At 41.4% G+C, this 26,244-nt stretch overlaps 1 protein-coding gene across 2 annotated transcripts in view; it reads right to left on the bottom strand.

Annotated features, from left to right (window-relative positions):
• PLEKHG5 (pleckstrin homology and RhoGEF domain containing G5) overlaps positions 1–26,244 on the bottom strand; it is a 336,555-nt gene that overhangs the window by 119,038 nt on the left and 191,273 nt on the right. For both annotated transcript variants that reach the window (XM_063436446.1, XM_063436447.1), the window contains one exon: positions 8,236–8,365. In XM_063436446.1, the coding sequence (XP_063292516.1) occupies positions 8,236–8,365 (130 nt within the window). The remainder of the gene's footprint in view (positions 1–8,235; positions 8,366–26,244) is intronic.

Here is a 26,244-nt window from a genome sequence, read left to right as displayed (position 1 = left end):
CCAGCAACGTTCTTCTCGACACTAAAGACAATGGTTATTAAATACGTGTGGCGAGGAGAAAAGTCCAGAATAAGCCATGACCTCCTCTGCAGACCCAGACACAGGGGAGGTCTGGCGCTTCCGGACTTCAGAAAATACCACCAGGCTGCAGTATTACAAAGAATTCTGGACTGGCATAACGCGGACTCGCCTAAGCAGTGGGTACACCTGGACCAGGAGGGGAACGCCGCAAAGCTGAAGGCTACGGTGTGGCGGAGGAGAGCGACTAGAAACGGTAGACAACATGATGGAGACCCAGTATCCCAAACTCTGCTCACCTGGGAAACCCTCAGGGAGGACCCGCGGATATCCCCGACCCCATGCCCCCTACTGCCGATAGCACATAACCCAGATATAGGGGGGGGCTTACCAACCGACACCTGGTCCTTTATCGGAGATATGACATACATCCCGATATACAAGGTCACTCATGACGGCAACCTAGACACACTGGACGCGCTGCTGGGCGGACGACCGCGATCTCCGATGATAATCTTTCGATACATGCAGCTCAAGCACTTCTATGACTCCCTCCCCCACAAAGATAAACTACGGAGAGATCTTACCTGGTTCGAGGACCTCTGTTCTCGCAATGAGACACTGGGAAAGGCCATCTCGAGCCTGTACCAATATCTGCTGACAGACCTTACCGTGGAGAATACCACGTTCCAGCGACGCTGGGAGGAGGCGATGTCCAAAACATTCTCGCCAACACAATGGGACAAAGCCCTCATATGGCAGCACAAAAGCTCCTCCAGCTCACGTTATCAAGAAGTGAATTATAAGCTGCTAGCTATGTGGTACAGGACTCCGGCCATGCTCAGGAGGATTTTCCCTGATGCCTCACCAATGTGCTGGAGATGTGCGGGGGAGAGGGGCACGCTCTTCCACATTTGGTGGGAATGCACGCTCATCGCCCCGTTTTGGAACCAGGTCAAATATGACATCCGGACGATCCTCGGGGACGATGTGGAGTGGTCGGCCGAACTGGCCTTACTCCATATATCTGCACAACCACTGCCCGCTTACAAGAAGTCTATATTGCGACACCTGCTGAACGCTGCCAAATCACTCATTCCATTGTACTGGAAGAAGACGGACATCCCCGACCGAGAAGAATGGATCCACAGGGTGGAGGACATTCGGGCAGCCGAGGCAGTCCAGGCAACCCTGATGGACAGGATGACAAAACACACAGAAATGTGGACGCCATGGTTTGTCTTCCGCGCGGGGCAATAAGGGGGGGGGGGAGGTGCGCTGGGACCCGGGAGCTGATGGGGTGACGCGGCCCCCATAGACACTAAACACACCGGGATACCAGACCCCGCGACGTACTGACTGACATGACTGCCGACCCTCCACCTGCTCACAAACATTTGACTAGGAAGGGACTCACACCACTAGACACATGGACAACACAGAAGGACACCCCACCAACCTGGAGACCCCGCAAACCACCCTCATGACGAGCTCCCATCGTTGACTTGAAGGAACTTGACTCGGACGACCTCAGGGAGGGGTACGGACACAATAGTATCCCATAGACGGGTAACATAACTTCAGACCCGTAGGGGTCCGCCTCCATATGCTTCAACCACGCCTCAACCACCCCCAGACCTGGTCCCGGGATCCGAACCATACCTGTACACCACCACTATACTGATACTTACCCATACAGCCACGTAGGACGCAACACATGGAGCTACACGCGCACACTCGGCCACCAGCTGTAGACAATAATACAGGGCACCAACACAACGCAATAGGGGATAGCACACTCCTGGAACTAACCATAGAGGTCTAGATTTAGCAAACCGGGGTTGGCACTAGACATTCACCCCATAGCGCACAACGAGATAGCTCGCCTCCGGGGACACATCGAGTATACCGAAACATCACACTGACCACGAATGACCCACCGCGAGAAACCCCGGAACCTTAGCTCACAACTTTTATTAAGGCACATATCACTCACAGGATGGGTCCGCGCGCCTGAGCTCCATCACGAGTCCGTGCTCTTAAGACCTACTCTCCCTAAAAACGGGGGTTTAATACCTCACAGTTACGTCAGAGCTAATAGACAACTACACACGGCTCAAACACTATGACACCTTCATACCGATGGGAGTATGAAAACACACCAGGGATACATAGGAGATCACGCTTGGTAAATTGTAAACGTTACATTATTGTGGGAGATGATACTATTGTTGACTTTAGATGATACGATAGCTTTTCTCCTTCGTATTACGGCATCATGTTCAAATCCTAATGTGGCGGGCCTGCGTGCCCACCGAAGTTTATACTGTGACTGTTAAATACCCATCACACAATGGCACTCGACCCTACACACACATACGCTATCCCAATAATAACGACTCCAGTATGACGGAGATCAATGGGATATCGCACACATCGACGCTACCATACAAATGGCACTCACACGACACTTACCACTCACCATGGGGCATGAGACCCTCTCTGTACCACACGCAACATACCTACCATATTAACACAACACTAGATGACACTTCTCTCACGCACCACATCATCACCCCCTCATGTGGGATACGATAACGCACTTGAACTGTATGAAAGGACATATGCTGTTAAAATATACCTGTATAAATACTATCAAAAGCGACACTAATTTTTTATTGATGGTCAGGTCGACTTCAATGTTAATAATCTTTATATTTCATCTGACACTGAATAATTGAGGGCCTGCGCGCCCACCTGCTTTGCTTTTTTATTGCTGTTCAATAAAAACTTGATTAACAAAAAAAAAAAAAAAAATGTGTTTTTAACACTCTACAGTCAGTAATACACGTTTGTGTTTCTGACTCTATAGTGTTCTTTTAAACTGCAGCTGCATATAAAAATTCATTGTGCAGGGCAGTAATGCTTTTACTGGAATTCATTTAAAATGTACAATACTGTACCATGCTGTCAATGCAAGGCTCAGAGCTTTATAGGATTTTGCTACAAATTACAGCTTTGGATCATATAAACTGCCCTTGCATGAGTACAGACCAGAAGCTCTTGGATGGCATTCTTAAATACCAGTCACTGAGAGTGAAGTTTCATATTAGAAAGCCTTTGCTCTACAGGGTGTGGTATAATTTACCAAGTCAAATGTACTCATCCAAAGGTTATTTTTTGTTACTCTCTCATCCTATAATTAAGATCCTTGTATCCATCTAAACCCTGCTACTTGGCTCAAAACACTGGAACATCTGCATGCTCTCAAAACTAAAAATTAGCACTTTCATTCCTACCTACAATTTGACTTTCCCTGACAAAGTAACCCAGGGCATGGATGGAATGGATGGATACCTCAAATGACTGGAACTTTTCTCTAACTGGCATCCCTTAACCACTTCTCTAACCGCTCAACACACATACGTGGCACGTTTATACAGCTTGATACGGCAGCTGTTTAGGTCACCCACTAATGATAATGCAAATGTTGGGGAAACGCAAATATCTTTAAGCTGGCAGAGGCTCATGGGACACATGACTCACAAACATCTGCAGTGGTGAGGCTGGCCATCAATCACTGATAGTATAAAGGAAAGCTCGAAGATGGGGCACAGGTGGGATTGACAAGACGTGGATCATGGAGGGGGTCAATGGTTGAGAGCAAGAACAGATGTTATTGAGGAAGCAGACATCAAAAGATAAACATTTGGGGAGGTGTTAGGTAGTGGAAATAAAGGTAGAGGAGGACAGGAGATACAAGTGGAGAAGGAGGAAAGAATAGGGGATAAAGGAAAAAGAGGGGGAAATGAGAGGAAGCACCAAGGACATAGAACAGATAGAGTTTATCAGTGACAGTAATTTGGGGGGTAGTGGGAGTGAGTAGTAGACAGAGGTCAGGGAGAAGAGGTACCATTTGTGGAAGAGGGAGGTAATGGGGGACACATGCAAAAGATGGAAACCCAAGAGATACAGGTGGCAAAAGATGAAGGAGAACAAGGATAGGTTGAGCTGACAAGCTGATAAAAAGGGGAGAATAGAAAGTCAAGGGACATTGCTACTTTGGAGCAGAAAGAGGGGAATGTGGAAACAGAAATGAGGGAACAAAAGAGAGAAGAGATAAAAAGAGATTGACAAATAATTAGGTAGGGAGAGTGATTTTGAAATGGAAGGAGGTGCAGATGAAAATAGCCTGCAGCTAAACCATTGCCATATTTCAGCCATTTACAATAAGGTGGACCTGTACTAGCCAGTCTCAGTCGAAAAAATAATTGTAAAATAGGAACATTAGAAAGAAAAAAAAAAAAGACACAATGAACATTGCATTTTCTTAATTTGCACCTTAAACGTGGTAGAAAAATTTACTGTGAAAACTAGTGAATAAAACTGAACAGCAAATATCATTGTGCACAAAGTAGCGTGTCTGTTAATGGCATGTTAATGGGTTTGAAAATAGTTTAACAAAATCCAGAACCCTATCCTGTACCCAGAGACCGTCGTTTCTTCAGTCAAATTTGTCAAAACTGAACCACAGTTCAAAGCGACTGAAGTCGGAAACCGTCCTGGCTTTCTGCTAGTTAATAAGAGGGTGCTCATTTCTCTTGTGTTTGTGGATTGTCATCTATGTGACCAGATTTTCATATCCCTTGTAAAGGAGTTGGATCATATGATCATTACATTTATTGGAAGAAGCGGAGCTGGGCTCCCAGGACAGCACGCTGCCAGTACAGGACGGGAGATGTTATGTTGTTTTTGCCCATGAAATGTTTCTTGAGCCATAGAACAATTTCAAACAGCAAAGTCAGCCTTTAATTGAATATAAAAGATTAAAGCAGCCAGGGAACTAATGAATTATCAGAGGCCTACGCTTTATAACAAGTATATACATGGGAAGGATTCACAAAAAACAAGAGAGGATTGATTTGAAAAGGAATTATATTTAAATATTAGGTGTGGTCACAGAACAAATCTCCTTTCATTAACACTCTTTGATTAAAAAGCCTCTTTTGTTCAAACAAGAAAGTATATGGGGGATAAAGTTAGTGGAGATGAGAAAAACAGTAAGTCTTAAAAATATCTTTGCTAAAAAAAATAATCCTTTATTTAAAAGGAAATTATCCTGTCATGTTATGGAAAGTAACTACCTATACCTATAGGACTTAACCCTGCAAGGTAATTATTGCAGTTTATAAAAACGGCAATAATTACACTTGCAGGGTTAAGGGTAGAAGTGGTCTGGGTGCCTGGAGTGTCCCTTTAATTTGAAGCGCCTCTAGTGGTTGTGAGAGTGACAGCCTTTACAGGTCTTTAAACCCTGCATTGAAAACTTTGCTGATCTGCAGAATGGTAATATTTTCACTTGCATGTTAAAATGGGGTGGGACCCACACCACTTTATTAAGATGGAGTGGTCTGAATGCCTATAGTGTCCCTTTAAATAACTATAGGAAAGGGGACATACAATTTTTTCTACAGTTCTACAATACGTATAATAGAGTAAATTGATAACTAGCAGGATATTTGCTTTTTAAATCAGCACATAAAATTTAATTATTACAACAGAATTTTAAAATGTGTTTATATGTATCAAACCACACACTGAAATCATAGCTGCTAGATCAGGCACTTGCATATTAAATCAATGCAGGCGAATACTGCCACGACACTTGTATCTCAATATGCGCCAGCGTTTTCACTATCTGCCCTAACGTGGCATTCTCCTTCTGCAAAGCAATTAGCAGAGCATATTGCAGACTCCTATGCAGTTTATTTGTGGGGTATGATGTCACTTCGCAGAAGCCTATCTGTACTAAATAGATGCAAATGGAAAATAATCATAAAAATTAATGTACTGTGAAAAATAAAAAAAAATATTATACCTCTTAAAATCAACGTAGCAAATCGAATAACACTATTGTGAAAAATAGTGAAGAAAAATTAAAGATACACCCCGGAGCCATAAAGCACTTCCGCTTGCTGAAGTGGGTCATCCTTTTTCTTACTTTACAAAAAGTGGTGATTTACAAATATTATTTAAAAATAAATTATATATTCTTGTTACACGCTGCCAGCTGAGAGAGCTGCAGCTTTTGCAAACTGTTTTAACCAGATCTTCTCAACAGTGATTTTCATTTTTTTTTTTATTTGGCCAGTGAAATGTCCCTTTAACATTACAGAGTATTTTTTAAATGTGCGTTCAGCCAACATGTTAATATAGTTCTAATTATTGAATAGATTTGTGGTTATTAAAGTCGCTGATACATTTTTTTGATTATTTCCAGTGTAAATCTCAAAAAATAAATAACATGCTAATGTTTAACATAGCATAGCAGTCTCTTTGTGCTAAGCAGAGCGGGTTTCCTGAGACCTAGAGAATTTAGCTAGGCTACAGCTGACAAGATTGGTTGCAAAGGTTAAATATACGCATATACTTATTTTTTCCCATTTAAAAACAATCATACTTGTCATCTATACACAATTTCCGAGGTGGGAGACAAGCTTCTTCCAAAGGTGTAAACATGTGATTTAGATTTCCATTTTTTTTTAATTATATAAAACATGTAGAGGTGCAGCTGTTACCAGATATTCTGTGACAGATTTTTCTCTGGGGGTACCCAAATGGTGGATCCCCAGATATTGTAGAACTACATCTGCCATGATGTTTTACCAGCCTTTAACCTCTTAAGGACCAAACTTCTGGAATAAAAGGGAATCATGACATGTCACACATGTCATGTGTCCTTAAGGGGTTAATGACAAAGCCTCATGGATGCTTTAATACCAAGACATCTTCCTCTAGGGATCCACCAGTGTGAGGGACGGGGAGAACCCCCTCTGTCCCCAGTTTCCCCACTGGCTATATACTTGAAGAGTATGCAAACATCCAAAACATCATAACCAGCCTAGACATGCACAAGGGATGTGTCAGGTGTGCCCAGAAACACCTTAACAAAGGGGCAAATTATACTTTCTGCACCTGTTTAGGTCTCTATAGTCACTTTTGGAAAAGCTTGTGTTCAATATCTATTATAAGAAAGACAATTATCTCTGCATAACATGGTAATCAGTAGAGGGATCGATTAGAATTGTGTACCTCATTTCTGAAATGAATATGTTTTTAGTAAAATGGAGATGGTAATTTTCTCTGGCTGCACATCCTAATTATGTACTGTGCTGCACACACCTTTTATAAGTGGCACCTTCATTCGAGAGGGAGTAGGTTCCTCCTTATATCCTCTGGCCTCAGTAAAAGATGGCATGACTGCCAATCGCTTGCTACTTGTATATAGACATACAAAATGCCCAGCATACTTCCCTTGTCATTTTATTTTGATGGTTAATAGCTATCTGCAGTCATCAGCGATGGCTTTTCTTTATGGGTTTTTCTCCAAATTATATTGTATTGTCATTTTAGCGAGAAGATCAAGAGTACATACAAGAAAGGTGTGGGATAACATTTTAAATATCCCGCATATTTAACTTCACAATAAGTTCATAACATAGTAAGTCTTGCACATTGTTGCAAGATCATACCCAATTATGAACAGTAGCCTGATCAGTGGAATGATCAAAATGGACAACAAACATTTGTGAGTATTGTCGCCAGCCCTCCCAAATCTCATGGAAGACTTCCCTTGGCCCTCTAATTCTATGGGACATCTCCTCATAGTCGTTTTGAAAAACTGCAATGTTTACATTGTAGGGTTAACTCCTTCTCTAGTGGCGGTCATACTGACAGCCTGTGGAGGCGCTTCTGCACCACAGAACAAGTAAAACTGTCATGTAGTGAAGATGCCCCATAGGAAAGCACTGATTCAATGATTTCCTATAGCACATGCGCATTACATCCCCAATGCTCCTCTCTGAGCAGGGCCTCTTCCAAGATGTCAATGGGGGAGGAGAGGAGAGGTCAACAGCACAGAGGGAGCCTCGACACTGGTGTAAGGTAATTAAAAACGTATTCTTTTTGTACAGAGTAGGGGAGACGACCCATATTTAGAGCTAGATAGAGAGATACTACAGCATTAAGAATACATATTTGTTCCTTTAAGTCAGCTGTGCATCATGGGAGATTAACAATTAACAGCAATGTCAAGGTTAGCCACTACTATGACAGAACGATGGAAACATTAGTATTAGGTCTCCACCGGATCTACAGTACTTAATAAAATGAAAACATCTAGTTAATAGTGGCTAGTGATATTATAGATTTTCTTACCTTGAGGGGGCAAGTCAAAGCGTATATGTCTGTCAAAGTGCATTGTGCTGTGGAACTTGATGTCACATGTCTCGCACAAGTTAAGAGGATTCATCTGGTTCATTTGCTGGCAGTCTGCATGGTGACATACCTAATGAATAGAATAGAAATAATGAATACAGAATATTTCATGTAATGTAATCGAAACAGAACATTTTTCAGCTTTTGAATTATATGTGTACTCTATTATATAATACATTTACTTGTGCTTTGGATAGCCTCTGCTTAGGTCCCAAAGAAGTGTTAGCTCACTTGCATTAATAATTTAACTGTGTCCTTGAGGAAGTCCACGTTTATGGAGGAAGTGCGTTTTTTTTTCTACCATTTTGTGATATTTGTTATTTTAGACTTTTTGTATACATGTGAATTGTCCTTTTAATTTATTGAGACAATAAGCAAATGTATTAAATAAAAATCAAGCAGACTGGATTTGGATGAATATTTCACCCCACAAGAAATGGATGCTAGTGTAACAACCATAAGCCTGGGTAATGGTTTCCATGGCAGCAGGGATAAGTATAGGATAGTATATGAAGTATATTAATCTACTAAGGAGATGTTATTAAAGTGAAGTTGTCATGACTACATTAAAAACAGGCTGCTATACTTTTAAATGCTGATTATGGGTGGATTTATAATAATACTAAAATGGTGGCAGGGGTAAGGCTGGGAGTTTGGCTGGTAAGGCTGGTTCACTCCATGTGACATGCAGCATCGAGACGCACAGAGTGGCTGCGGAGTGGGCAGCCAGGGGGCTGATTGGATCTTTCTGCACTAATTTCCCAGCTTCGTCGCATGCGCTGTACGGATGCTGGAGCCAGGATGTGACGTCACCACACAGCAGAAGGGAGCTGGCCAATAAGCACAGACACTGATCCCAGCAGCAACTTACGGAACCTGGGATAAGGTTCCATTCCAAGTCTCCCTTTCAAAGTAAGAAATGAGAGGCTGGGACCTCACTGTGAACCCCCTAAAATATAAGAAAAAAATAAATTAAGTGTATGTATGTATATATATATGAATGTGTGTGTGTCTATTTGAATATGTGTGTATATGAATGTGTGTGTTTGAGTGTATGTATGTACTTATGTATACGAGTCTGTATGTGTATCTATAAGTCTATATGAATGTATGTTTGTGTACGTATGTGTATATCAGTCAGTGTTTATATGAATGTGTTTGTGTAAAGGAGTCTGTATGTGTGCATAGATTAGCCTATATGAATTTGTGTTTGTGTAGGAGTCTGTGTGTGTGTCGATGTGTGTACATTAATGTTTATTGTGATTGCTAGTATGTGTGTGTAATTTCACTGATAAAAGATGGTTGAGGGGTGCATAGTGAGAAATAAAAATGACATTGGGGGGCACTGCTAAAATACATTTCTGCCACTGGTGTCATGTCACCTATGTATGCCCCTGGGTGGATTATCCTATTTCTATGTACCCCCAAACCCTTTCTTCCCTTGATTGTCAAGCACTCTGTTTCCCGCCTATTTCCTTCTCTTTTAGTTTTTGGAATGCTTAATGCTTTGGTCCACCTTACTTTTTTGAAAAATTCAGAATAAAAGGGGGTGGGTGGGGGGGGAATGTCCTGTTCTATTCTTAGTCAAAGTCTGGCACTGGTAGAAACACATAATTTATCTTTTAGTTTTCTGTTTTCCATTGCGGGTCATCAGGACAAGCAGATGAGTCTAGCATCCAAGAGGCAATCCACTCTATATCTGATCTAACCTCTAATTTCTGAAATCTATTAATACAAGACGTGAACCACAGAGACATCTGGAGCTGAGCCGTGCACTTTTCTTGGATTGTGTACATCCTGACATGGCTATATTTTTAAGTGTTGTCTTTCTGATGATTTTTTATTATGCTTACATTTTTGTTGTCTGATTTTTTTTTTGTTTTGTTTTTTTGTCCAGACGTATTTCAAAACAACAGTATTTTTTTTCAACTAAATGTTAAGTTCCCTTAAGCATATTTGTCACCTATTGGTCCATTAATAATTTGGTTTTGGCAGCATTATTAAACATTAACCATGGCACCTAAGAGGTTTGAGAACTACATTACCAATTATATCAAACTGGTCAAGCATCGTTAGTACTCTATGTTACTACAAACGACTTCAGTGGCAAGGTTAGCCATTACTGTGTATGCAACACTGAAAAAAATCTGATACAATACTCTGAAGTTACAGAAAAGAGAACAAAGATATTTCCTAGTAAAGTGTGTATAAGTGCAAAATTCAAATATAACTTTTATTATTCTGTCTTTATAAATCACTGAAAGCATTTAAATGAATAATGACAAATAATAATTTCCAAACGCCACCTAGTGATATAGATATTCTTATTTGCAATATCCAGTTCCAATTTAGCGTGAAACTCATATAAGAATTTATCTAAAAGAGGATGAAACAATTGCAATTATCCAGATTGTTTTTTGCAACAAAAAACAGATAACTACTTAAAGGACCACTCTAGGCACCCAGACCACTACAGCTTAATGAAGTGGTCTGGGTGCCAGGTCCCTCTAGGATTAACCCTTTTTTTTATAAACATAGCAGTTTCAGAGAAACTGCTATGTTTATAAATGGGTTAATCCAGCCTCCAAATCCTCTAGTGGCTGTCTCACTGACAGCCGCTAGAGGCGCTTGCGTGATTCTCACTGTGAAAATCACAGTGAGAGCACGCAAGCGTCCATAGGAAAGCATTGTAAATGCTTTCCTATGAGACCGGCTGAATGCGCGCGCAGCTCTTGCCGCGCATGCGCATTCAGCCGAAAGGGAGGATCGGAGGTGGAGAGGAGGAGGAGAGCTCCCCGCCCGGCGCTGGAATAAAGGTAAGTTTTAACCCCTTTCCTCTCCCCAGAGCCCGGCGGGAGGGGGTCCCTGAGGGTGGGGGCACCCTCAGTGCACTATAGTGCCAGGAAAACGAGTATGTTTTCCTGGCACTATGGTGGTCCTTTAAATTAAAACAAAGAACGTTTCGAAATTATAGAGTTCCAAGAAGATCCACTGCACATCACCCCACAAGTCAGGAATATAGTGTAGCTCTTTTAAACACAGTGTCAGAGATACTAAATAGTGACTAGACTTAATTAAAAAGAGAAATTCAAACCCCAAATGAAGAATTAGTGTTGAAAACTTTTTCTAATATAACCCTGTCGTGTCTTCGGGGGCACCTACCCACTAAATAAGTACCGTAATATTTCTTACTGCTACTAAAAATCACTAATCTGTAAATGGACTGGAAAAATAACAATTGTAAAATAAAAAACCTAAAGTGCAGGGAACAAAAGATTGCTGTGCTAAATTCCTAATCAACTACTGCCATGGACGACATTGTAAAGCAGAAAAAAATGATTTGTCAATACACGAGCCCTTGACTCTCACATTTTGCCATTCAGGCTCTTCATACTCTTAGTGTAGTAAGTTAATTATGCAGTTTTAAACAATCATTGGGTTATGTCTTAAGGTTGTACTGCTTTAGCTCAGAAAGTTAAAGCAACACTCCAAGCACCATAACGGAGCACGTCTATTGTAAATGGTCAGAGCCCCCAAATTGATAATCGGTCTAGGCCCCTGTGGAATCTTAATCCTTCTCTGCCTACAGTCTGCTGGACACGGTGCCCTGCTGCCACTATAATTGACAGAGAGCCATTTTCTTAAGAGATACAATTTGCTCTCCTGAGCTAAGCCCTGCAGGGTCAACTTATTGTCTAAAAGCTCTGAGAGTCTCAGCCAGTGAGCTAAGCCATGCATTGCCAGTCTTGGCTCAGAGAGGGGGATTCATGCTGTCTGTCAGATGTAAGACGTCAAAAAGTATTATGATAGTTTGATTATTTACAATGAGGGGGGCGTGGGAGCAGAGGCCAAAAGCAATCCTGTGAGCTGTAGGTGTGTAGGTGTTAAGGTTCTTGAAGTGTTCTTTTAAATGTTTCAACACATACATTTATTGCTTTTATTGCTTTATTTTCTCTCATACACACTTTAAGTTCATACTCTAGTATTTGTCTAAAAAAGATTTTACATAAAGCATATGAATAGGATAAATGTTTAAAGAGAAAGGTTTGAATCTAATACAATGTCAACTTTGCAGAGAGTGAATGGAACTCTGGAGCAGAGACAGTATGGATGGATGTCTTACAGAGACAGTATGTAGGTCTGCATGGAACACTGACACAGAGAAAGAATGGATGGAACACAGAAAGAGACAGTATGTATTTCTGTCTAACAGAGATAGTATTAATGGAACTCAGACAGAGAGGGCGAATGGACGGCACTCCGGGGTTAGAGACCGTAAGGGCGGCACTCCGGGGGCAGAGACTGTAAGGGCGGCACTCCGGGGGAAGAGACCATAAGGGCGGCATTTTGACTTAGAGCGAGCATGGATAAAAATTTGAGAGACTATATGGATGGATCTCTGGCAGGGAAACAGTCTGTATGGAACTCTGACAAAGTAAAATAATGGATGGAACACTGGCAGACAGATGGAATTCTAGAACTCTGACAGACAGTATGGATGGAACTCTGATGGAGAGACAGAATGGATAGAACACTGACAGATAGTGATATCGCGAAAATGAAATTTTCCGTTCGCCAACGGCGGATGCGAACTTCCGCAAATGTTCGCGAACGGACGCAATAGACTTCGATAGGCAGGCGAATTTTAAAACCCAGAGGGACTCTTTCTGGCCACAATAGTGATGGAAAAGTTGTTTCAAGGGGACTAACACCTGGACTGTGGCATGCCGGAGGGGGATCCATGGCAAAACTTCCATGGAAAATTACATAGTTGATGCAGAGTCTGGTTTTAATCCATAAAGGGCATAAATCACCTAACATTCCTAAATTGTTTGGAATAACGTGCTTTAAAACATCAGGTATGATGTTGTATCGATCAGGTAGTGTAAGGGTTACGGCCGCTTCACAGTGACAGACCAATCTCCCCGTTTAACGCACCGCAAACAACCGCAAACAGTCCATTTGCACAACCGCAAAATCCCCATTTGCACAACCGCAAACTCCCCATTTGCACAAGGTTGGATACCAAGCTAGCCATGTCCCGTTCCTTGTCCTCACTGATGTCATTGAAGGTCTCTTCCTCCACCCAGCCACATACAACACCAAGGGTCCCCGAAAGGTGACAACAAGCCCCCTGTATTTTTTTTTTAAATGTACACTACTGTTACACCAGAACACTACTCCTAAGATTGGGTTGTATCCATGTCTCGGGTCTTTCATTTAGAATAGGGGCAGCTTCGGTCTCCTTCCACACTGACACTCCAGTGCATATTATTAAAAGATTGGGCAGATGGAAATCCTCAGTCTACAACCGATATATTCCTCATCCTGAGAAGGAAATGAGGAAAGCTTTTAAAAGTTTGGCTTTGCAAATTTGATGCAATAAGTGTGTTTTTCTTTAATACCTTTTCACCCTCTTTGCATAAACCCGATTTGCATATATTACCAATATGTTTCTGAACATATATATTATATTATTCACTCACTCACTCTCTGGGCCGGCCTAAGACATCATGCTGCCTAGGTCCAACGATAAATGACTATGGGGGATAATGTATAATAAACACAGGTTACTGGCTATGGGGGGGGATAATGTATAATAAACAAAGGTTACTGGCTATGGGGGGGATAATGTATAATAAACACAGGTTACTGGCTATGGGAGGGATAATGTATAATAAACAAAGGTTACTGGCTATGGGGGGATAATGTATAATAAGCACAGGTTACTGGCTATGGGAGGGATAATGTATAATAAACAAAGGTTACTGGCTATGGGGGGATAATGTATAATAAGCACAGGTTATTGGCTATGGGAGGATAATGAATAATAAACACAGGTTACTGGCTATGGGAGGGATAATGTATAATAAACACAGGTTACTGGCTATGGGAGGATAATGTATAATAAACGCAGGTTACTGGCTATGGGAGGATAATGTATACTAACACAGGTTACTGGCTGGAATGTGTCTGCTGACTTTGAGGTACAGGGTCAAAGTTTACTCAATGATGACGAATAGGGGGCGGACCGAACATCGCATATGTTCGCCATCCATGGCGAACGCGAACACACTTTGTTTGCCAGGAACTATTCGCCAGCGAACCATTCGGGACATCACTACTGACAGAGAGACACAGTAGATGGAGCACTGACAGAAAGAATGGATAGAACATTGCCCGAAAAACACAACTAATGGATTACCAACAGAGAGACCTGAAAAGAACTCTGACAGAAATATAGTACGGACAGAGCTCTTCTTTAAAAATCGTGTTTATTACAGCAGAAGTAATGTCTCTGGAGAAACCAACATACATCTAGCTGAACTAGGAATTTTGAAACTAAGAAAAGAAATGGAACAAAAACAATGTTTTTGACCAAATCTTAATTAGAAGGGACATTTACTGTGGTGATGTGTTTTATTCTAAATGTAAAACTGCTCATTACTTGGCCTGTACCATAACTCACAGCAGAGACTTGCCACCTGTCATTTTTTATCCATACTCCTCTATTAACTGTTGTATAAAACAGAATTCTGAATTTAAATGATGCAATAAATGCAATACAATCTAGTGATTTGTTTTTACAAGGTGTATATATGATAGGGTGTTGAATTCTAGGTAACTAAACACACTAGTTAAATCTTGGTCATGTCATAGCTTTTATTTTGGTAAATTGTACACAAATGTATCGTTTGTCTAAATGTCAAGTTCACTTCCAAGTCACAGAATTCTGCTCTGTTACAAGAGATCCAACGTACTCCATGTTAACAGCAGGGGTTGGGAGAAATAGAGAGAGGCAACTTTGTTAACTATGAGTGACTTTATGCCACATACAGTCTGATTTTAGTATGCTGGCATTTTGGGAATCTTGATTTCCAAATATACCAGCTCACTTTGAAAATATTCCAATGAGTCGTGTATCTGTGCCCTTTTTTATTTTTTAATTTCTTCTGTTTCATCTAGGGTTTTCTTGTTTTAATGGCGTAAAAAAAATTGAAAACAAGGGATATAATCTCTAACACATTTTGTCTCCCTTTTATTCTACAAAAGAAGAGTTTATAAATTAAATAAGAATTGAAATTTATAATATTAATCTATGCAAGTGAAAACAAAATTTGGTTCGTCCATCACCGTTTTTTGTTTTTTTGTTAGAATTCCCATTTATATTATGAATAAAACGATCATTCTAACAAGGAAACACAAGAGTTCATTATGGATAAATCACATAGTGAACAAACATGGCAATTGATTTGTTAATGAACTGAATTTTTGCACAAGCAGTTGGAATTTGTTTTACAAATTCAGCTGTTTTGGTCTTGAAGGGACACTATATGCGACATAAGCACTTCAATTGATTAAAGTGGTTCCTGGAGTCTGTAGGCACCTGGTCTCGCATCACTACTAAACAACATATTCACCCAGCCTCCAATTATGATATGACAGAGGCTGAGCTATGTTGCCACCTTACACCATACCAGTTCGTACCAGGGATTATGGCAGTGATTGGCTAAGGATACTTAGCTGAAGATCTTAGCCAATCACAGCCTGCTACACCTGAAATGAGTAGAGCAACCGCTTCTCCATTTTATCATTATTAGCAGCAGGCCCGGACTGGCCATCGGGCACACCGGGCAAATGCCCGGTGGGCCGCGATGGCCGTGGGGCCGAGGCCGGCAGGGGAAGGTCCCAGGACTTCCCCTGCCGGTTTATGCAGGGCCGGCACTATCCGAGCGCCGGCCCCACTGTATTCCATGTCGGGCCGGTGGGGAGATCAAAGATCTCCCTCACCGGCCCACATGCTATCCAATGCGGCCGCCGGCGGGGAGAGAGGGAGGGAGACAGCCTGCACTGAGAGAGGACCCGGCGGAGCTCTAACTTGCAGCTCCGCCGGGTTCCTCTCGCGAGATCCGGAGCGTTGCCATGGCAACGACCGGATCTCGCGAGAGTGAGCTCTAGCCCGCAGGCTAGAGTTCACTCACCACGAGGACCACCAGGGAACACTGCCACTCTGCCTCCCAGTCCCAGGAACCAGTCCCCCCCTCCCAGGCTAAAGGTAAGAAGGGAGGGGGGGGGCATAATGCCTGTTATTTTATTTGTTTACCCCCCCCACACACACAAAATCCATTCTAACATTTATACATCACTCACACCCATCACACTCCGCACTCTCACACCCATCACTCACACCCATCACACTCAGCACTCTCACCCACAGCACTCTCACCCACAGCACACACAGCACTCTCACACCCATCACACACAGCACTCTCACACCCATCACACACAGCACTCTCACACCCATCACACACAGCACTCTCACACCCATCACACACAGCACTCTCACACCCATCACACACAGCACTCTCACACCCATCACACACAGCACTCTCACACCCATCACACACAGCACTCACACTCAGCACACACAGCACTCACACTCAGCACTCACACCCATCACACTCAGCACTCACACCCATCACACTCAGCACTCTTACACTCAGCACTCTCACCCACATAACACACAGCACTCTCACACCCATCACACTCAGCACTCTCACACCCATCACACTCACACCCATCACACTCAGCACTCTCACACCCATCACACTCACACCCATCACACCCATCACTCTCACACCCATCACACTCAGCACTCTCACACCCATCACACTCAGCACTCTCACACCCAGCACTCTCACACCCATCACCCACAGCACTCTCACCCACAGCATACACAGCACTCTCACACCCATCACACACAGCACTCTCACACCCATCACACACAGCACTCTCACCCACATCATACACAGCACTCTCACACCCATCACACAGCACTCTCACACCCATCACACACAGCACTCTCACACCCACACACAGCACTCTCACACCCATCACACACAGCACTCACACACAGCACTCACACCCATCACACTCAGCACTCACACCCATCACACTCAGCACTCTTACACTCAGCACTCTCACCCACATAACACACAACACTCTCACACCCATCACACTCAGCACTCTCACATCCATCACACTCAGCACTCTCACACCCATCACACTCAGCACTCTCACACCCATCACACACAGCACTCTCACCCACATCATACACAGCACTCTCACACCCATCACACACAGCACTCTCACACCCATCACACACAGCACTCTCACACCCATCACACACAGCACTCACACACAGCACTCACACCCATCACACTCAGCACTCTTACACTCAGCACTCTCACCCACATAACACACAGCACTCTCACACCCATCACACTCAGCACTCTCACACCCATCACACTCAGCACTCACACACCCATCACACTCAGCACTCACACACCCATCACACTCAGCACTCTCACCCACATCACACACAGTACACTCAGCACTCGCACATTCAGTACTCTCACACATAGCACTATCACACTCGGCACTCTCACACCCATCACACACAGCACTCTCACACCCATCACACACAGCACTCACACCCATCACACTCAGCACTCACTCAGCACTCTCACCCACATAACACACAGCACTCTCACAACTATCACACACAGCATTCTCACACACAGCACTCGCACACACAGCACTCGCACACACAGCACTCTCTAACCCATCACACACAGCACTCTCACACCCATCACACAAAGCATTCTCACACACATCACTCTCACACACATCATACACAGCACTCTCACACACAGCACTCTCTAACCCATCACACACAGCACTCTCACACACATCGTACACAGTACTCTTACACACATCACACTCAGCACTCTCACACACAGCACTATCACACTCAGCACTCTCACACTCATCATACACAGCACTATCATACACAGCACTCTCACACACATTACAAACAGCACTGTCACACACAGCACTCTCACACACCACATTCTTACACACATCACACACAGCATTCTCACACACACCACTTACCGCACCCTCACATACCACTTACCGCACCCTCACATACCGCACCCTCACACACAGCACCCCTCACACACAGCATCCATCACGCACACATACTGCACCCCTCACATACACACAGAACCCCCCCAACACACTGCACCACACAGATACACAATAGTTCCAAACACACACATATATATATACACATACACACACACACACAGCACCCCTCACACATACTGCACCCCTAAACACATTACATTCCAGACACACACTAGATCCCTTACCCAACTCTGGATCATCTACACACATATAAACACTAGATCCCTATATACACTCTGAATCCGTTATAAACACACACTCACTAGATCTCCTACACATTCTGGGTCCTTCAAACACACACTAGACTCCTATACACATACACACACACACACACACTACACTCTTAACATATACACTCTGAATCCCCTATACACACACACACACACACACACACACACACTAGATTCCTTGTAAGCAAACACATACTACACCCCTAAACACACACTTTCTACAAACACTACATCACCTATACACACACTCTATAGCCTGTTTGCACACATGCTACATCCCCTTTACATACATTCTCTACAGCCCCTAGCCACATATGCATCACATTACAACACAGGCACATGTCTAAAACTAACCTTATTACACAATACCACACCACAATCAGCTCACTCTACACACACGCAATACCACAAGCAGACTCCAAACACATGCACAATACTCTTTCCTGGCATTTTTGTCTCCTGGTATCCAGTTATAGAGACACCAGAGACAAGTTGCAAGGAAACACAGTGCAAGCATGTTATTAAATTTGCTTGCACTGTGCAGAACAAATACAGTTTGTTTTTTTTCTCATGCTAGAGCTCTTCAGCAGAACTCTGCGCATGGTCTGCCCTGGAAGAGCATTGAACCAACATGCTCACTTTGAGAGGGGGCGTGCTTGTCATTAGTGATGACAAAACACACCTCCTCTGACCCGCCCCCTTCTTAGTGGGCCGCTGGTATAAAAAAATGCCTGGGCCGAATTTTTCTCCCAGTCCGGCCCTGATTAGCAGTGCTTCAGACGGCCAGGGACCAAGAATCTCTGCGTGACGGTTAGTAAACTATTTTAGAAGATGGGCCATCATCCATTGAAGTAGCTATGGTACCTAACGTGTCCCTTCAAAATCACCAGGATTCGCTATACCTCATATGAGTGTGTTCACTAAACTGAATTAGAGGGACCTGAAAACCTTTTTAAAAAACAAAAATCACAACATTTGACCTGGAATAGTTTCAGGTGGGTTAATTTCAACTTAAATTTTATATTTACTCTTTTTTTTTTTTTTTACTCAATTCAGTTTGAGTGTTTAAAGGTCAGACCTAACTACAGTCACTAGAACACAATAACCTACAAAAAAGGTTAACTATGTAGTGTATTATATTGAAACAATGAAAGTTGTTAAAAATATATTTTTCATTCAAACATAAGAATAATAGATATGATTTAAAGATAAATTATGTCATGACATTTTGAATGCAATGTATTTATTATAATGCTTGGGAAAGTTTTTTTATAATGTGCCATAAAAGTCTATTTTTTCTACTTCTTTTTCAAGAAACCTAGAAAACGTGTCTGAGCCTGATAGGGCTATTGTGGGGGTTTTGAATTGTTTTTTTTTATGTATTTCCAAATATAGCTGCAACTCTTGCATTATATTGTAGTATCAGCTTTATATTGAATTATTGTTAAGAAGCCATTGTTTGTTGTAGTCAGATTTAGGTTGCATTGTTACCCATATCCCTCGTAAAACATGTCTCAATTAAAATTTCAATATGTATAATAAATTAGGTGAAGTATTCACAATTTTTTTGTTTAAGAGAAATTCCTTTGAAAGGTAATGAGGTATTTTTTCCACTATATACCTTATATAAGTATGCATCTGGGTATGAAAGGGGTGTGATTGTGCATTTTTTGTAAGGGCAGTAATGCCTTGATACATAATATAGATGTAATATTTTTTATTAAAAACTAAACATCAGTTCTGATTTTGTTTTTCTGATTTACACGTTCTGTTTCAATGATTTCAATAGACATTGGCACTTTTATAAATTAACCTGGTTATACCTCCTGGCTTTTAATCAGACAACCAGTGCTGTTACTTCCTGGTTTGTTTAGCTCAGTGGAGCTAAACTCAAGAAGCCACAAGTGCTCATTGGTGGCCCACTAGCATAGAAATCAGTTCTTGGGTCCTAACCCAGGGTTAAAGTTACACTGTCACACTTCCATAAAGATAGAATATGACATACTCCTGTTGACTGTGTTGGAATTAGTAATTGTGTGAGGGGCAAATAAGGCCGTATAGGAAGTGTACCAAGAGTAGCATTGTAAAGGGGGAATTAAGTCGGGTGAGGTGTGCCGGAACCGACGTCGCAGCAGGCCTGTAATAAAAGAGGGCCCACCCATGAGGTGTAATGAAATGTAGATAGAGGGAGTGGAGGGTGGGGACATGCGAATCGCTAAAATCACGTACGGGACGGAGGAAGGTGAGTAGGGGGGGTTTAAGTATGGTAACATGCCCCTCCCAAAACTGCAGGCCAAGCCTTTGCATTTGTCTCTGTATATTTCCTCCGTCTGACATTTCTACACACTGGGCGGAGCTACCGCTGTCTAGAAGATTCAAAATCTAGCCATCACCAGTGATGGTAGCAGGGTAATGGCTCTGTCTATGGAGGATCTCACGGTCTTGTATGCACAGGAGTTCAGCACTAAAGCGCCATTAGCTGAAGAGGACCAGCTGAAAGAAGATGAAGGCGCCAGCGAGGGACAGGTTCGGTTAAGTAGCACTCACATTTCCCTCCCCTCCCCCCAGCCACCGGCTATGTCAAATTCTGCAAAATCCCCAGACGGCGACAGTTTCTGCTTTATGAGACACTGCTTTATTCTAGTATGCCAAAAAATAAGCAGAATAAACAGATTACATTGCTTCTTTTAGAAAAGTCATATTACTACACCAGTTTTGTCAAAGTACATTTTTAAAATTGGATGTTTTTGAAGCATCAGAGGATATTAAAGATACACTCTGAGCACTATATCTGCTATGGCTTGCTGTAGTGGTTATGGTGCAGGAGGACCCTGTCCCACCCTAATTGCAAGTAGTCAAACCATTTTTGAACAGTACAGTACCTTGAGAGAGCCAACAGAAGTCCCAACTTAGGAATTTTGAACTCTTCGGAGTTAGCAGTGGATGCAGGGAGAGGTGCCCAGAGGACATAAAAATATATATTTTTTTTAATTTGACTACTTACAATGTAGGGGAGCTGAGGCACTCCTAGCACCAAATACACAAAAGCAAGCTGTAGTTGTTATGGTGCTATGCCTTTAACTAAAATTGTTGAGAGTGACCCATTTTTAAATATATCACAACACAGTGAGTAATTATATGGATAATGTGACAAATAACCTACATTCCAGAGGCATATTTATTGCAAATTTCATTGGAACAATAAATCACAAATATGAATGAGTCTAAGCACTTTAGTCAGAAGCAGGTTTACTCTGAGTGGTTTGTTTTTCTTCCTTTACGCAATATTTTGACCAGACAGTAAATGTGACTCATATTACAATAATTACATAGTTACATAGTTACATAGTTACATAGCGGAAAAGAGCCTTGCGTCCATCAAGTGCAGCCTTCCTCACATTTGTTTTTTGCTGTTGATCCAAAAGAAGGCAAAAAAAAACCAGTTTGAAGCACTTCCAATTTTGCAACAAGCTAGGAAAAAAAATCCTTCTTGACCCCAGAATGGCAGTCAGATTTATCCTTGGATCAAGCAGTTATTACCCTACATTGAAAGATTATATCCTTGAATATTCTGTTTTTGCAAGTATGCATCTAGTAGCTGTTTGAACATCTGTATGGACTCTGATAAAACCACTTATTCAGGCAGAGAATTCCACATCCTGATTGTTCTTACAGTAAAAAAACCTTTCCTTTGCCTTAGACGAAATATTCTTTCTTCTAGTCTAAACGCATGACCTTGTGTCCTATGTAAAGTCCGGTTTGTGAATAGATTTCCACAATATTAATATTACTGTGACTGTTATTTAGGGATAATCCATAGTCTATTCATGCTTCAATAAATTTATTTATTTTAAAGCTCTGTTGAGCTAAATTAGATTTTGGATCACTTCACTGATTAAGGGCAATTCCAGGCACCATAACCACAACAATGTATTGTAGTGGTTATGGTGTTAGGTAGGTATGAGTACAGATCCTATTTTTTTCCTCTAAACAAAGTTTGTCCTGAGCACAAAACTTTAGAATCTAGTTTAATAAATTTAGGGATGTTAAATACAGAAAGATTGTGCTTTGGAGCAGGATGAATAGATTGTATAATTAAACCCATGCACGGAGAAGGTGGCTGTACATAGAACATATGAACGGATAATAACCAAATTAGCTATAAAAAAACAAAAAAAGGACATGCAGAGTAGTTAAACGTTCACTCCTCTACGAATTACATGATTGCATAAATAGTTAACCTAATCTATAACTTGTGTTAACCCTTTTTATGTGATGTTCTGTTCTCTTTAAAATGCATACTAATGATTTAGCAAGTGACATCATCATCTACTTTGTTCAAGGCACAGCCAGGGCATTGAATGCAAACGAGAAGGAGAACAGAAACCATTGTGACAAGTTCTCCTTTAAGCACTTTAAGCAGCAGTTTAGCAGGAATGACAAGGCAATACGGAGAATCCTAGTAACAGCAAAGGTTTAAAACATATTGTGTAGCGCAAATTATGGGGTCGATTTAATATTTTTAAATAAGCTTTGCAAATGATTTCATATTTTTTGGATCAACTTTTACAATTATTTAATATTTTCATAATATATCGATATATTTTTTGATATATGGATATTTTTTAATATCCTTTTTTTTATTATTATCTTCTTTTTTTTTTATTGTTTGCAAAGCTTATCCACACAGATTAAATTAAAGGACAATGTATGCACTACATCAGGCTTCCCCAAACTCCGGCCCTCCAGATGTTGCTGAACTACAACTCCCATGATTCTATGAATGATATAGACAGGCTGAGAATCATGGGAGTTGTAGTTCAGCAACATTTGGAGGGCCGGAGTTTGGGGAAGCCTGCACTACATTAACAAATATAACAATAATAAACCAATAATAAAATACTATTGTCTACAAACAATTCTAGCACTTTATGAACAGTATCTTCCACAGGACAAAAAGTCACTTAGTACCTCTTTCGAGGGCAATGTTTTTAGTTTTTTTTTTAATATCAGTGTCCCCATAGCAGGAAGAATGAGGAAACAAGTGTCTGCTAGGTGAAACAATACCCCATAGCCAATTCATTTCCTTGTATTGTGACCATGTCCTAGTCTCGTTCTACGGCAGTTTGTTTAAGAAACCCATGTTCTTCTGTATATTTATTTTTAAAACCTGATTAAGCACTGAATACAAATTTTAAGAGGTCGAGCAAGGTAGTAACATCGATTACTGTTGCTATGACCTGACATGAGTCCGTTATTGAACTGCTTGGTTGGGTGTTTTATGGTTCATGTTTTATAGTTTTGTTTGTCTGTTAAATTTATTTTGTTTAAATGTTTATATGAAAGATTTACACTCTGCAGCCTCCAGGAAAGTCAAAACCCTCTGCTTAAGCTATGCCTGGCGGCACGGGGACTAGCTCATTGGCTGAGAGTGATTACCTGAGGCTCTCAGCCAATGAACTGATCCTGCACTGCAGGGCGTAGCTCAGGAGAGTTAAATGAAGCTCCCAGCAGTAGCTTCCGGACCCCCTGAAGGCTGCAGAGAACGGCGCTAATCAGTCAGGACAATTAAAAGGAAAGATAAGCACTGTAATTATAACAGCATAACTAATGACCCATATGCGCAATATGTGAAACGTCCATCTTTAGTTACCTAAATGAAACACACCCATGAAAATATTATACATGAAATATTAAGTTTAGGCTAATGGACCAGCTGTCACCTATTATCATCATCAATGAACTTAGTGGTCTGTAACCTTCGAACGGTAATGTAATTGACAAGCCCATAAAATCACCATTTGGTTTTTTTTTGCCATCTTTAGGATACTTGTCTATCAGGCTGAACATGGTAAGATTAACAAGTTTATTATGAGTTTGGTCTGAGTTTAAATTGATGAGATTTTCTGACTTGGGTGGGATTATCAGCGGAAATATCGTCCATGCAATTTCAATTATAAAAACGTTGAAATCGGTCTTGGGAGTAAGGTGTAATGTGGGAAAATCCTATTGATCAGGTGCTGATGCTGGATTGTAAATGACCCCATAGTTGTGCAGCAACATTGATATTAATCAGCAGACACAGAGAGATCAATGTTACCCTTGACTCTGGTGTGTCATTGTGTGCTGCATACCTTTGCAAAGGACAGAGATGGGTTGTGATTGACTGGAGATGCATTGCATTCTCAAATGTACATTGGCTGCCAAGGCTAGAGCCCACTTACTTGCAAGCAAATGAAGGCAAGTACGAAAAGATTCATATAGGTAAATAATAAACATGACAATATATGTGAGAAAAGGTGGGAGGGGAACATCGCTACAGTACTGATCACAAGGGGGGAAAAAAGCTGCACACCTGAAAGGAAGGGCTACCCTCAAACCCTTCAGAAAATGGAGAAAACAAAAAACAACAAATACAGGGTGCGCTGGATAAAATAAACGAAAACGATAACACAAAAAGGAAAATCTCTATAGGTACAGTGTAGACCTTGAGTAAATGTTCTTCTGTTCTCGCTTTGGAATCGCAGTGGTTGGATATGAAACACAAAAGCAGAGAAGGGGGGGACCAATAGTGCAAAACCGTATGGTAGAGAGGATCACGAACAACACAGACGTAGAGAAATGCCAACTTACAATTTTTAGAGCTAAGCCCAGCTCTAGGTAAAACAGCTTACAGTGGTATTTGATACTCCCCACATGTAGGATATAACTGGGCAATTGGAGTCTCCACACGATTCTTTAAAACTTCTGAGACAGACGTCAGCATATAAAATATATAAAAGAAAAAAACCCAATGGTGCAATAACTTAGGTAGTACTGCAACAACAGACAACACAGAGGTCCTAAGAGTGCCAACTTACAATTTAGAGAGCTATAACCAGCTCTGAGTAAAACAGCATACAGTGGTATTTAAACTCCCCACGTGTAGGATATTCCTCTAGTGATGCTTGTAGTGCCGGTCTTATGAAAAATAAAATCACAAGGCAAGGCCCATAGTGTTTTCCATATGTAAAAATGACAAAGTGATAAAAAGAAACGTACTTACAGTGTTCAGAGCAGCCACACTGCTCTATGAACCAAGCGTAGGTGGAATAATCCCCACCAGGGATTTCTTTTGCAGTACTGGATCTTGTTAAAAATGATGATAAAAAGATCAGCCAGGATAAAACAGCAGCATATAAAGTAAATTAACTAACCCAAAGTAAAAGGTAGTAACAAAATACTTTAATATAAAACAGAGTAAAAATACACAACGCGTTTCGCCAAACAGTAGGCTTTTTCAAGTGTAGAGTAAATAATCCTGGCTATTCACATTATATAGGCAGCTAATTTGCAATGAATTTCAAAGATTGGCGCCAAAATGGCATCATTACCATGTGACTGCAGTCACATGACTTTCAGTTATACATATGATAGGTGGACATATTAAAATAGTGAAAAAAAATCGTTTTTATATTTTAATAGTATAGGGTAGTACTAAACCCACATATGACCTGAGGGGTATAAAAAGAAATAGGCTTTTATGTGAGGGAGGGAAGAAATTAGGTTGTGAAATGAAAGGTTAAAGGTCGCGAGGGCGTGGCATGACAATATATGTGAACAGAGTTATTGGGGAGAGTTCAGGGAGAGAAGTGGCTGTGGTAATCTATTTGCTAATGGCATCTCATTAAGTGTTCTTGCATAGCAA

The sequence above is a fragment of the Pelobates fuscus genome, chromosome 11 (genome assembly GCF_036172605.1).
Source record: "Pelobates fuscus isolate aPelFus1 chromosome 11, aPelFus1.pri, whole genome shotgun sequence".
In the NCBI taxonomy this organism is placed as follows: domain Eukaryota; kingdom Metazoa; phylum Chordata; class Amphibia; order Anura; family Pelobatidae; genus Pelobates; species Pelobates fuscus.
This window is presented reverse-complemented; position numbering and strand designations above follow the sequence as displayed.